Consider the following 14369-nt stretch of genomic DNA (forward strand, 5'->3'; position numbering starts at 1 on the left):
TAGCGTGGACTTTATGAAACATTTTGTAACTAAGAATTTCAAACTTTCCTACAGAATCTCTACTGTCTCTGAATCTGCAACACTGTAATGGCCAGAACATCAAAATGTTCTGTAGCTATGAATGCATTGAGTTTGGGCAGTTTGTTTCTAACTGGTGGACTATTGAAGAAAACTATCTGAAAGGGCTCCAGCCTTTTCCTGGAACCTCTTTTGCTGTCCCTGTTTCCTGGAGGCACTGAAGATACTTTTTTCTCTCTTGGTCTAGTTTCTTGCTTTCAGTCAGAGGAAGAATTCAACATCTGTGGTTCCCCTACTTGAGGAGCACGATTGCTTTTCTGGGGCTTAGCCTACTGTCTTCCAGCTGCTGTAACATAACAGTCCTCCAATCAGACAGAGTCCTTCCATGACAGAGAGCCACCTCATTCTTTCTCATATGGGGGGTCTTCTGATTGTCGTGGAGAGCCTCTAACAGTTTCTGAGAAATTTTTTTTTTTTTTTTTTTTTTTTTTTTTTTTTTTTTTAAATCTGTTGTCTCTAATGGAACGCTTCCCACCACATCATAGCTTGACCTCAACGAGCTAAAGAGATTCTGGTTAAAGAAGTCATCAGAGAGAACCTTCCCACTATCACTTAAATGCACACCATAATGAAAGTAAAATTTGTTTCTCATATAAGTTGCCAAATGAGTCAACAAATTACACCCTTTGTTGGTTGAGTAAGTCACTAACCTGGAAGTTACGCCAGTTGCTTTGCTGATGGCATAAATACCAGCAGACATCCTTGGCAGATTGCCAGTTATTGTCATGCTGTGGTCTGTTGAGAGACAGAGAGAGAGAGAGAAGAAATGGGATGATGAACAAGGTAGTTAGTGAAAAGGGGGGGGGGAAGTCCCCCCCCCATCTAACTGGGTATTCAGCAGGGACACTGAGTGTTAGTTATGCTTTGTTTTACAAGTACGATGAGGTTACTTCAAGTGAAAACCCACTGCTTAGCAATTGATTGTTTAGCAAGGTACGTATAACGGGTTCAGTGGGGATAGGGAGGGGGCCTACTGTATGACCACGTAACCTTAAATTTTAAAAACCTTACCCTTTTAGGCTTGCCCTTAGCACCCTCAGTAGCACCACACTGTCTTCTAGGGATAGCATCCTTCCAAGACACCATTGCCAAGTCACAGGTTTCAGTATTTCAGCAAAAAAGTTATCACTTCTCCTAATGTCGTACAGCGGACTATTTGCAGTGTAGTTGCACTATTTGGCATTAGCAGTGGTGTTTCAGTGGCCATGTGCACACAAAATGGAATGAAAGAGAGATGATCACAGCGAATATATACATTGGGCAGCCATCTTGGCACAAACAGCTAATTGTAGGCTTTCGTGAGAGGCATGATGGATGCACGGGAGACACTATTTCCAGGTCACAAGTTTCAATATTTTGCACAAAAGAAAGTTATAACCTCACAACATTGCACACTGCACAATTTGTTATGCACTTGCACTGTTATTTGACGAAAGCAGTGTTGTTTCAATGGCCTTGCACACACAAAATGGAATGAAAGGGAGACTCACAGCATTTCGTAAACAGTGGGCAGCTATCTTGGCTCAAACTGCTGGGTGTAGCTCGCACGGGAGGCACTGTGTATGCATGGTAGGCGCGAGTTCCAAGCCATAAGGTTCAGTATTGCACACACAAAGTTTTTTTTTTTTTTTTTTTTTTTTTCTCCAAACTTACATTGCCCCATGAGCAGCGTTGGAACCCGGGGCTAGGCAAGTTGGTCCTGACATTTTGGATGAGAATGACCAGCCTCACTCATCCCTGAGTGACATTACATGAGCAGTAAACCCCAACCACCCCTTGGATATAAGCGTTCACTGGCTCAATCCGATTGGAACGCCGTAATTACCCACTAAACCACCAGGCGCCAAAATTTGGTTATTTGGTTACCACCTAGTGTAGTAAATGGTTCCCTGGTGTACAGGAAACCATTTGGCTTGTCACTCTGTACAGTCACCAACAGGCAGAAGGAAGAAAGCATGAAGGAAAGAAAGAAAGAAGAGCGAAGGTAAAGTCACCCACAGGCAGAAGGACGGGGAAAGAATGAAGGAAAGAAAGACAAATGAGGATGGAAGGAAAGAAGGATGGAGGAGAGGAAAGGGTAGACACCCGAGAGCAGCACTACATCGAGTGAGTGGATGGTGAGTGCCCCCACCTACCACATACAAAAAGTTATCATTCATTCATTCATTCATTGTCAGACGCCATGTATCCCACACGGGGTGGCCAAGGGCTTAGAGTTAATTGTTTTACAGGGAGGGGCACTAATCCTCCACCAACCCTACTTGACACGTAGGGATGCCAACAGCATCTGGTGTTCCCAGGCGGTCACCCATCCAAGTACTAACCAGACCCAAAGTTATCGCTTCACTTAATATCATACGTCACACTATTTGTTATGCATTTGCACTGTTGTTTGATAATAGCGGTGGTGTTTCAATGGCTTTGTATGCACAATATGGAATGAACGGTAGATGGTCTCAACGAATGTAAACAGTGAGTGGCCATCTTGGCTCAAGCAGCTGATTGAAGGCTTGTGCAGGAGGCATCATGTATGCATGGGATTGTCATTGCGGCCACCATAGTTATTGATCTAACGAATTTGCGATAAATTCGCCATCATGATAGCAAATCTTGGCGAAACTCTTAGCTCATCTTTCTAGCGGTTTATTGCATAGCAAACAAACGTACAGCAAGGTCCGACTGTATATGGTGTTTAGAACAGAATCACAAGTTTGCCAGTGTATAAACTTTGCTAAAGAAACAAATTTCTGCATAATCTTTTAGCTGTACTGTACATGCAAAGAAAGGAAAGTTAACCACCAGTCTTTGTAAATTATCTGTATAACTTTGCTTAAAATAGACCAAAAAGTTTATAAGAACAGCATTGATATGCCGTATATAGTTAAGCATAGGTCTTACGAGGCGTCCCATAAAGGGCCTTGTCCTTGGTCTCAAAGTTTGTTAAAATGACCCAGCCTTGACTTTGACTCATGGTTTTGTAAAAGCCTTGACCTTGACTACGAGGCCTGAGGCTTGGCCACAGCCCCATACCTGCTATTATTATTTTTATATATTTTTTCTAGATCCTTTCTCCCACAGTGGAGAACAGTAAAACCTCACTATAACGGACTAATTGGGGCCAAGCCATTCTGAAAAAAGCGAAATTCCGATTTAAGTGACATCCGCAATTCCCCCTGCTAACCTGGGCTTTTTCCAATGTATCAGACATTAGTCCGGATCGCACCAATGGTTTTTAGACTTTTTTCACTACCATTGCAGTACTCTGCTGTATTATACATTCACTGCATTAATCAAATGATAAAATACATAAAATAATACTGTATTGTACACTGATAATCTATCACTATCTATTGCCAGACGCCTTAATCCTGTACGGGGTGGCCACAAACAAATCGCCTGCACGTCGCCTTGTCCCCCACCATTTTACTGCTCTGCTTCCAACTCACACACCCCCTCTCTCATATACCTCTCCACTCCATCCCTCCATCTCATCCTCACCCTCCCCCTCCCTCTCTCCCCCTCCACCTCACATACACTGTCCCTATTGTGGTGAACATAGCTGACGTGGTCAGGCAGTCCAGACTGCTTCTGGCTTTATCGGACTTTTTCTGATATACTGGATAAGAATTTAGTCCGGTAGCTCCTTGATCTGATAAAAGTGAATTCCGGTCTGTTGAAGTCCGTTATATCGAGGTTTTACTGTAGTGGAAAATTGTCTTTGGGTAATACTGTATGTATATGATGTTTAACAGATACTCAAACCTGAGTATTTAATGTGTTGTTATTGTTGTAGTCCTTGACTCACTGGTACACGAACCTGGCAGACTGCAGATTGAAGCTGCAGCTCTCCTTAGACTACCATTCCCCTTTAAGGGTATAGAGAGGATTTGTATAAATGGACAGCAGGACTGATATAGTTTTGTTTCATATTCATTTCGTTTTCATTTTTGAAAGCTCCAACATGCTTGCATGATATAGTCAGTTTATATTAACCTGACAGAGATCTGTAACTCCTTTCAACTCACTTGAAGGCAAAGTATGATCAAATTGGAGAGTGAGTTTGTCTCGTAACCAAGGAGATTAATTTCTGCCTCATAGCTAAAGCTCACTGAATTTCATACAAGCACATTGTAGTATTGATCTTGTGAGAATGGTCGAGTTTTGTCAGATGAAAACAAGCTGACTGTAGTTATGTCAGTGCCATAATGTGAAAGCATTCATCACAAGTACCTTAATGATGTGTTAAATAGCTTATTTTGTTGCAGAAGGAAACATAGATTATTACAATACATCCTTTATTTTAGGTTACCAGTGGTGGAGTGCGACTCTTGGAAGGGACTAACCAGCTGCAGCACATTCCAGTAGATGTTGGGAGTCCCCTGGTGGCAGCATCTCTAGCCGACCCCTATCTGGCTGTATTAGCTCTGAGTGGCACCCTCATGATTTTCACGCTAATCACCCCACGAGGTTTACCTCCACGGCTTACGCTCAGTAAACCAATTAACACTGGAGTAAGTTGGCACTTGAGTATGTCCTTGTGGTACAGAAGAATTCACTTAAATATCAAGCTGTCTTTATGTTGATTATCTTTAGCACTTGGTGTGGGCAGTTACAAGTTCTTGGACCATCCCCAGTGTTCATAAAACAGGAAAAATTATCATTTTTTTTTTTCTTTCTTTTTTTCCACTTGTAGATGTACATGCTAAGCATATGTTGGTGAAGAATATGCTCTGTTTCCTTGGTTATTGCACAGTTGGTACTGAACATGGTGGATGATGATACTAAATAAACACAGAACCTATGGGATTTATCATTATTAGTACCAGGTACCCCAAGCGCAAGCCTAAATTTTCCCTTATATGAAAGTTTAGATCCACTAAATACATACATACAGTGCTCGTCAAAATTATCGAGCGCCTACCGCCGGGCGCGCAATACTTATGGCCAAAAAAGAATCACCCATTTCTGGAGGAAAAAATTGAGCCACAAGTTTGCGATTCATATCCCAGATCATTGCTCTAAAGGAGGCAGGCCACCAGACAAAGGAAATCAGTGAAATGGTTGGTGTGGCTCAATCGACAGTGCGTCGGTGGTGCGCTCAGTTTCGAGTGGAAAACAGTGGTGAAGTTCCCACAAAGAAACTGCGGTCTGGTAGGCCTAGGAAAACCTCTCCAAGGTCTGTTAACCCCTTAACCGCGGGGCGTCACTTTCGTGACGCTTGGGAGCAAGGGATCATACCGCGGGGCGTCGCTTTTGTGATTCTGTGTTATTTTGAATTCACCCGGGCTTCCAAGTGGGGGCTTGTATCATCTATCAGTACTGCCAATGTCCAACACTAGTCAGCACTCCTAATCTCATCTGTACTCCCATCCATTGTTGACAATTTAGCCATTTCTCCCCGTTCTTGACTCCCCTCCCTACCCCCCCTCCATTACCCTATCCTCTCGCCTGCCCGGCCGTGCTACGCTAAGTAAATCCCTGGAATTTTTCACTGATTTCATCCATTGAAATAAGCCCTATGTCCTATTCTTATACCAAATAATATATACGAGAAAGAAATAAGGTAAGTGAGAGTGCCATACACCTGGAATTGGCTAATTATCACCTGACAACACCTCACGTGCACTCGTTCGCTAATTTTCACTGTTTTTTCCCCTTGAAATATGCCGTATAATCTATTTTCGTAATAAATATACATGTAAGGAGGGAAGGGAGAAGCCTAAGTGATATTTACATTCACCTGGAACTACCTAATTTATAATGTATTGTCTAGATTTCCTGCCAATCATATCAGTGCTAGACAAAGCTGTTTCAAGATATAACATTGGTAGCTCTGACTATATATCTCCTAAGTAGGCCTCTAATCTATTTTCGTAATAAATATACACATAAGGAGGGAAGGGAGAAGCCTAAGTGATATTTACATTCATCTGGAACTACCAAATTTATAATGTATTGTCTAGATTTCCTGCCAATCATATCAGTGCTAGACTTAGCTGTTTCAAGAAGTAATATTGGTAACTCTGAATAACCCCTAGCAGGCCTCTACGCTGGTCCTCCGTTATCAGTTCACTCTCATCTTCCGAAGTGAGAGTACGTATGTTTCTTCTTGCTGACTTCAAGGCCTTTTTTCACCCCTATGCAAATGGCCCTGTGACCTTTACCCCCTACTAAACCTCGTGTGGAAAGAGGTAAAGGGCTGACAATTGATAAAAGAGTGACTACGATCTTTCTATTGAGTAAAACAGTGCAAGTGGAATTGTAAATAATGTGTAAATAATGTGTAAACAGCAAGTGAAAGTAATGAATGTAAATATACGTGAACAATGGAAAATAGTTTTATAAGTTATTTCAAGTGACAGTGCACAACACAGTGTAAATAAAATAGAAATGTAAATAACGTAAATAAAATAGAGAACGTAAATAGAAATGTAAATGAGTAGTATTATAAGAATACGAGTATATACCCTAGGAGTAATGAAAGTGAAAGTTTCACTCTAGCATGTCTGAATGCTATGAGTTATGAGAGTGAAGATGAAAGTGACATTCACTCTCAATGCCAGTATACAGGACGAGAAAGTGAATGCTACGTATTTTACTGAAAGAAATTGAATCCCTACAGTGACAATAAACTAATACTACTGAAGGAAACTTATGGATAAAGACTGTAGATATATATAAGTGTTATATAGTAATAGAAATATAAATTGTGAGGGGTTTTATGAATAATAAATGACAGACTACCAAGAGCGAACTAGTGCCAGTGCAACGATCAGACGCGCTCGTAATTTCCATTGCTTTCACAGTGTTTTTTTTTTTTTAGTATGGATCCCAAACTACTTGAAAATTGTAGAATAGTGTTTATAGTGTTTGTATCTGGCTGTGGTAATCATATTACGGGTTGTCGGGAAGTGTAAAGTGGAGACTTCGTTACCCTACTTCAGAGGTCTCCACAAGTCCTACGGTAACCGACGAAGGCTCAACAATCATTCCAGGAGAAAGCTGAAGGTATGTTCCATAAGCATATTTAATTTTATTATTCTAGGACTAATAACTGATTTTTGGCAAATATTTTTTGAGAGTCTGTCGGAGCCCAAATAACCCCGCGGCACACGCAAGTCATTGGTAAACAAGCCCGCGGTGTAGGGGTTAATGTTTTAAAACATGCAGTGGAGTTTAATCCTCGTGTGAGTGCAAGGAAAATAAAGTAGAGCAACCCGGAAGTGTTTGGTGAGGTGTCTGTGAGAACAGTGTCTTATAGGGTCCATGAACTTTGTTTTACACAAGTCACAGGTCTGTGAAGAAGCCTCTTCTCACAAAAAAACAGTGACTTCGTAGGCTTGCCTTTGCTAATGAATATCTTAACTGGGGTGAGGAGCAATGGTTGTCAGTGTTGTGGTCTGATGAGGCAACGTTTAGTGTCACTTGAAACAGAGGAGCACATGTGTACCCACTCAAAGGTAGTGACCCACTTGACCCACGGTATGTAGAAAGCACAGTTAAACATCCTGATTCACTCATGGTATGGGCTTGTTTTTCTGGTCAAGGTTTGGGGAAGCTTGTTGTGCTTCCCAAGAACATAAGAGTGAATCAGGATGTTTACCTGGAGCTTCTGTGATCATTTACCAGACTCCTTCGAGCTAACAGGTGCACAAGTGTTTCAGCAGGACGGTGGTCCTTTTCACAAGGCCAAATCGGTCACCAATTGATTTCATGACTGCGAGGTATCATTCATGAAAGACTGGCCAGGCAATAGCCCAGACCTCAACCCGATTGAAAACCTCTGGTACCTCGTAAAGAAGAGTCTCCAAGGGAAGGACATGAGCTCTCTACCTAAGCTGGAAGCCGCCATTCGTGACTCCTGGGAGAAAATACCCCTCCAGCACCTCAGGAGCATTGCCCTTTCACTTCCAAGACGTCTCAGGTCCATGAAGAAGCGTAAAAGATACCCTACGAAGCACTAAAGGTAAATAAAATGCATTACAGTATTTATATGTTTTTTCAATGTTGAAAGGTTTGTTTCGTAGGAGGGACGCAGGGCGCTCGATACTTCTGACGAGCACTGTACAGTGATACCTCAGTTATCTGGACGTTCGTTATCTGAACGTGTTCAGTATACGGACACTGAGCCTTGGCTCTTTTAAATCACCATCCGAATTTACTTGCTATTATCGTTTTCATTTTCATTTTCGTTTTTAAAGGCTCCAACATGCTTGCATGTGTCGGCCTTGGTCACCTAATGGCAGCTCTCCACGCTGCACGATCCATTGCAGCCTCCCTGTTCAGTCCCTTAACCCTGAAGTCACACTTAATGACCTCATCCCATTTCTTTCTCGGTCTACCCCTCATAACCCCACCCCCAATATTAACACTTCTCACCTTCCTCGCCCAGTTATCATCCCCCATCCTCTCCACATGTCCAAACCATCTCAATCTACCTCTCCTCATCATAACACCAATACACTCCAGTCCCATCCTACCGCTCAACTCTTCCATTGTAAACCCAGCCCCTCCAGGCCTTGGACGCAGGGATGCACTGCACATCCGCCTAATCATTGTCATTTCTGTACGTCTGAGCCAGCGAATATCTTCCTCCGTCACTGCCCAGGTCTCACTACCATACAGCATTACACTCCTAACACATGCTGCATACAAAGACCCCTTAGCACGTAGGGAGAGTCCTCTCAGTGTCAGGAGAGGCAAGAGCTCCCTGAACTTCTTCCAACCACTTCTCACCCTAGCCACAGAGCTAGCTCTAGCCCCACCTCCAGCACACAACATGTCTCCCAAATAACAAAACTCTTCCACACACTCAAGAGATTCACCAGCAAGTTCAATCCTTTCACGGCTGACAATCTCCACCTGCTCACCCCGACACGCTGTACACATAAAATCAGCATTATCTCGCAGTCTACCTCTGATACCACTACATCTCTTATGCACCCATTTATCACGCACACCGCACAAGATGGAATTACTTCCCACACCCTTGTGGCAAACTACACATGGCCACTCTCCCTTGTCATTGATGATGTAAAAGTCCCCGAGAACTTTGGCTCGCCAGCCGACGTCCAAACATTTGGTATCGTGGCCTCTGGACTCAAGCCGTGAACTAGTAATAGTTTGTAACCCACAACCAGAGCTAAAATGTCCATCTGACCCTCTACTGAACGGTCAAAATCGCGCGCTCATTCAGTCAGTCCCAAGAAACCTCCAGCACCCGAGTAATACGACTGTAACCCTCAAGCAGTGTCAGAACATGCGTGCACATTCCCCACCGAATGTCTAATATCGCACGGCAACGGGGGCTAAGTCTTTCCCAACTACCACCACCTCCATCGAACACAGACCACAAGCCACGAGTACATATTCAGTGACAGTGGTCATCCACCTCTCTGTCGAAGGTCGAAAGTCCGCCGGTCACAATTCGTTGTGTTTCAGCATGGCCACTCGGCATCTAACAGACCACAAGCCACAAGTAAATGTACAGTAAAAGCGCCCGTTCACCTGTCGTCCAGCTTGGTCAGCATCTCCCTCAGAATTGTAATATTGAGGGCTCACACCTCAGGGATGACCTCCTCCTCCTGTGCTTCCTGGTGCGCTCACTGAATCTCCATATTGAGGAGCTCCTCGTTGCTAAGCTCCTCCCTGTGGCTTTCGAGGACTTCCTCCACATCCTCCTTGTCGATCTCCCCGACGCCCACTTCATGCAACAGTTCCACAATATTCTGCTGCGCATGCTGCACCAAGGGAGGTTGCATGCCCTCGGGGAAGCCGGTGAAGGAGTGCATGCACTCTGGCCACAGCTTCCACCACATACCGTTCATGATGGGCTGGCTAACTTCATGCCATGCTGCGTGATGTTCTCTATGGCACAGCATATATTATACCCTTTCCAGAAATTCTGCACTATCGTCCTATTGTCACTGTCACAGGCCCTCACCAACTGCTGCATAGTGCGGTGGAGGTAATACACTTTGAAAGCAGCAGTCACCCCTTGGCCCATCGGTTGCAACAACGACCTGGTGTTGGGGGGCAGGAACACTACTTCTGTGTTGCTTACCCATTTCTTCACCACGGGAGGGTGGCTAGGCGCATTGTCTACCACCATGAGAAATCTGTTCGCCATATACTCCCTGGAGGCATACCTCTTGAGGACACGAGAGAAGTAGGAGTGGAAATATGATGAACAGATGTTGGATGTCAGCCAGGCCTTCTTGTTGGACTTCCTGATCACCCCAAGATTTTCTTTCACATAGTGGAAATATGATGAACAGATGTTGGATGTCAGCCAGGCCTTCTTGTTGGACTTCCTGATCACCCCAAGATTTTCTTTCACATACCCCAACAGAGCCCTGGGGTTCTCGGAGTGGTAGACGAGGAGCGGCTTCAACTTGAGGTAGCCCTCGGGGTTGCCCCCCAGCAGGAGTGTAAGCTGGTCTTTCAAGGCCTTGAACCCTAGTGTAGACTTTTTCTCTGTTGCAGGATATGTCTTCGTGGACATTCTCTTCCAAAAGGGCCCAGTCTCATGAAAATTTAAGACCTGCTTCGCACTGTAGCCACCCTCCTCGATAATGCGTTTCAGTTTGTCAGGAAACACTGCCACTGCCACCATATCTGCACTCACCGCCTCACTGTACATCTTCACATGGAGATTAGCTTGCTTCTTGAAGCGGTCAAACCACCCATGGGTAGCCTTGAAGGTCATGCTAGCATAAAGATACCATCTTGCCTTGATTTATTCCCATAGTGAGAGTGCCTTGGCGCAAATAACTGCCTGGCTTATGGGTGCCTTCCTTCTGTTTTGATCCTCCACCCATGTGCGCAGCATCCGCTTCAGCTTCTCCATCGCAGGCTCTTTCTGGCAGGTGATACAGGAGGTGGATAAGATTGCAACCTCCCCAACAACAGTCTTAATGGCTTCCCCCTTCTTTTGATGGTGGAGACAGTCAACTGGGCCAGATGGAGAGCCAAGGTGATAGCACACGTACCCTTGCCTTTTTCTTGGTGCTTAAGAATATCTAGCTTGACTTCTAGAGACAGAGTTTTATGCACATGCTGCAGAGGAACATCACCAGCACCAACATTAGCAGGCTGCTGACCACCCTGACTAGGGCCTCCACTAACACCACCACCACTAGCACCACCACATGCATCATCCTTACCAGACATAATCACACTTATTTATGGCATCACACAAAATCGCACTCCACGCATGACTAGTATCACTGCTCTTATTCAGTTATGATGCACTACAATAGCTGCTTGTGTAACATTGGTGATGCAACACAATGCGTGGTGGGTGGTGTAAGAGTTCCCCACACTGAGATGGCCTGTGTGAGAAGAACGATATGGGTGAGTGCAGGGTGAGCGATGGCTGTGGGGCCTTCTCGAGCGTTTCTGCGCATCTGGGAGGCGGGTGGGCTCAGCTGGCCTCGGGAGAGCGTGTGATTCAAAATTTTGGCTTGTTACCTGTGGATGCGACGTCGGAGGGCCATCGTCTAATGGGCTGTGGTGGTATTTGTACCCCCATCACTAAGCTTGGGTATTGCATCTAGGGATATCGTGTATTGGGGTATACCTGTGTAGGGATATGCTTTTGAGCCTTGGGTTCCCCCACAACCAAGTCCTAGACCCACCCAATTTCCCATATGAGTCCAAAAAAAAGTTTAAGGCCAATCTAAATGACCTAACAGCTGTAAATGAAGCTAACCTAAGCCTAAAACCAGTGCGTGTCTCGCTTGTACCCAGTTAAGGTCACTGGATCTCTGACTTGAATTCAAACTCGTTAGAGAAGAAGCAGCAGCATTGTATACAATCCCACCATCAGATGGTCCTGGGACAATAAAATAAACATCTGTTATGCATAATAATAATGAATGATTGACGCAGAATCATCCAAATTGCAAATTGTTGTGACAGAGAATCGTTGATGTTTTAATGGGGAATTCTCTTGATGGGGAATGTGATAGATGATGCAATTGTGATAGACTTTTCAACGGCCCCTCCTTATGTAATTTCTGTTCTTGTTGCTGAGCTTTTTATATTCGTCTCTCTTATTTTCCAACATTTATTTAGAAATTCCTTTGTACTGTATTTTCAGTGTTTTCCCTTGAGCAACCTGAATGTAAACACATGATTAATCGATCGATGATGCGATCGTGATAGCCTTTTCAACGGCCCCTTATGTTGTAGTAGTAGTAGTGGTTGTTCTCTAGGCAGTCTGGCTGAACAGCCCTGAGTCCCTTAGGAAAGCCATGGCCGAGACCGGGCTTTCCCACAGAGCTCTCAAAGAGTGTATGTTGTGTTGTTGGCATAGGTGATTGTGTGCAATGCAGTCTTCCATAATGGCTTCATAGTAGGGGGTGCTGTTTTGCATCCCGGACAGGCATCAGCGACGGAGTCATCCGGTCTCTTCTGGTAGCTTAAGAGGGCTGGATGGTGCCCACATCTCAACCTGGCCAGGTGGACCCTGTACTCACAAGGAAGATAGGATTCAGAAGGGTGGATGTCAGGAGGCCGTGCATCCAACTGTGTGTTGTCTTTAAGTGACTGAATGGAGCAGCGAGTGATCTGAGTGTGGATATGCTTCTGGAAGCTGGTCTGAGGTGGGCGAGGGGGGAGAGATGACAGAATTTGTGTATGGTATCGTGTGCTAGGTGTTGTTTTGATGTTCCTTGGTGTGGGTGGATGTGCTGCCATGTACTGTAGTGGATGTTGTGGGTTTGTGGAGGCTGCAGCAAGAAGCTGGGTGCTTCTCATGTCTAACTGATCCTTGACTTTGAGGACTTTGGTTTCTTGATGTTGGTGGTCTTTGGGTGTAGTAGCTGTGCAGCCTGTGATTACTTTTAGGGCCTTGTTCTGTATGGACTGTAGAGTGTTGTAGTGTGTTTTGGTGAGGTTAGAAGCCCAGGCAGGGCATGCATAATTCATCACTGAATGTATGTATTATTTGTATATTGTGGTAGTGGTTTCTTTGTTGTGTCCGAATGTTGTATGGGCAAGTGACCTCAAGGCATTGAGTCTTGGTGTTATTTTATTTTTAATGTTTGTGATGTGTTGTTTAAATGACATTGATGTATTGTATGTTGCACCAGGGATTTTGTGTGTGTGTGTGTGTGTGTGTGTGTGTGTGTGTGTGGTAGGGGAGTGTTGTTTATGGTGAGGTGTGGGATGTGACTGTGTTCTGCTGACCAGTTTGTGAGAAGTCACTGTAGATTTGGCTGGGGCTATTTTGAGCCTGATTGTGGTGAACCATTCGTGTAGTGTGTTGAGGTAAGGTTGAATGATGTGTGCAGCTGTGTTTGCATTTTGTGCGTACATGTAAGTGTTATATCATCTGCATGGGAAGCTATGTGTATCTGTGGTGTGTGGGGTGTGGGTACGTCGTGCATGTATAGGTTAAAGAGTGTAAGGGACAAAACAGATCCTTGGGTGATGCCGTTTGTGAAGTTTCTGATGTTAGAAGACTGACTGGCAAATGTTACGTGTGGACATCTGCCTGCTAAGTAGTTTGCCAGCCATCTTTTTGTGTTATTGTGCATGTTTGTGTTGAGTATTTTGTTTGTGAAGTTGTGGCAGGGGATGGCATCAAAAGCTTTGCTAATGTCTAGTGTGATTAGGAGTGTTCTGTGTGGTGGTCTAGCTGGTTTCATGGCATTGAAAACTCTCTGTGTAAGGTCTGTAAGAAGGGTGTTTGTGGAGTGTAGTGGCCTAAAGCCATGTTGTGACTGGGCTAGGGGTATGTGAGGTGTGATTAGTTGTAGTACCAGTCGTTCAGTGACTTTAGAGGGGATGCAGAGGAGTATGATTGGGCGATGTGAGGAGGGTAACGTGGGGTCTTTGTTGGGTTTAGAGATAGTGATGATATTGCCAAGCTTCCAGATGTTGGGTATTATGTTGTGTGAGTAGCTGTAGTTTGATATGTTGGTGAGTGCTTGTATGCCTTGTGGTCCTAAGTGTTTAAGGTGAATGTTGCTTATGTTGTCTGGTCCACAGGCAGATGAGTGCTTGAGGTTGTTAATGACGTGCTTTGTCTGGTTGTAAGTGAAAGGTGCGTAGTCTGGGTCTGTGGGGAACTGTCTCTTATGTCGGATGATACGTCAGTCTTTGGGACGGGGGTTTAGATGGCTGACTTGTGAAAAGTGATTGATGAGAGTGTTTGCTTGTTGTTTGTTTGAGGGTATGGTGTCTGTTGTTGTGATGGGAGCGTATGATTGTGTGGTGTTGCTGTTGGAAAGTGTGATGCTGTTTAGTGTTTTGAAGAGTTTGCTGATGTTTGTTTTGTAGTC

General features: G+C 44.4%; 1 protein-coding gene across 1 annotated transcript in view; it reads left to right on the top strand.

Annotated features, from left to right (window-relative positions):
• The window catches only part of Cpsf160 (cleavage and polyadenylation specificity factor subunit 1), a 265363-nt gene that overhangs the window by 61010 nt on the left and 189984 nt on the right, over positions 1-14369 (top strand). The window contains exon 10 of the mRNA XM_080283825.1: positions 4383-4589. Coding sequence (XP_080139951.1) covers positions 4383-4589 — 207 coding nt within the window. The remainder of the gene's footprint in view (positions 1-4382; positions 4590-14369) is intronic.

Source organism: Coenobita brevimanus, chromosome 98, assembly GCF_032717465.1.
Source record: "Coenobita brevimanus isolate Jiangsu-jjx chromosome 98, ASM3271746v2, whole genome shotgun sequence".
Classification (NCBI taxonomy): domain Eukaryota; kingdom Metazoa; phylum Arthropoda; class Malacostraca; order Decapoda; family Coenobitidae; genus Coenobita; species Coenobita brevimanus.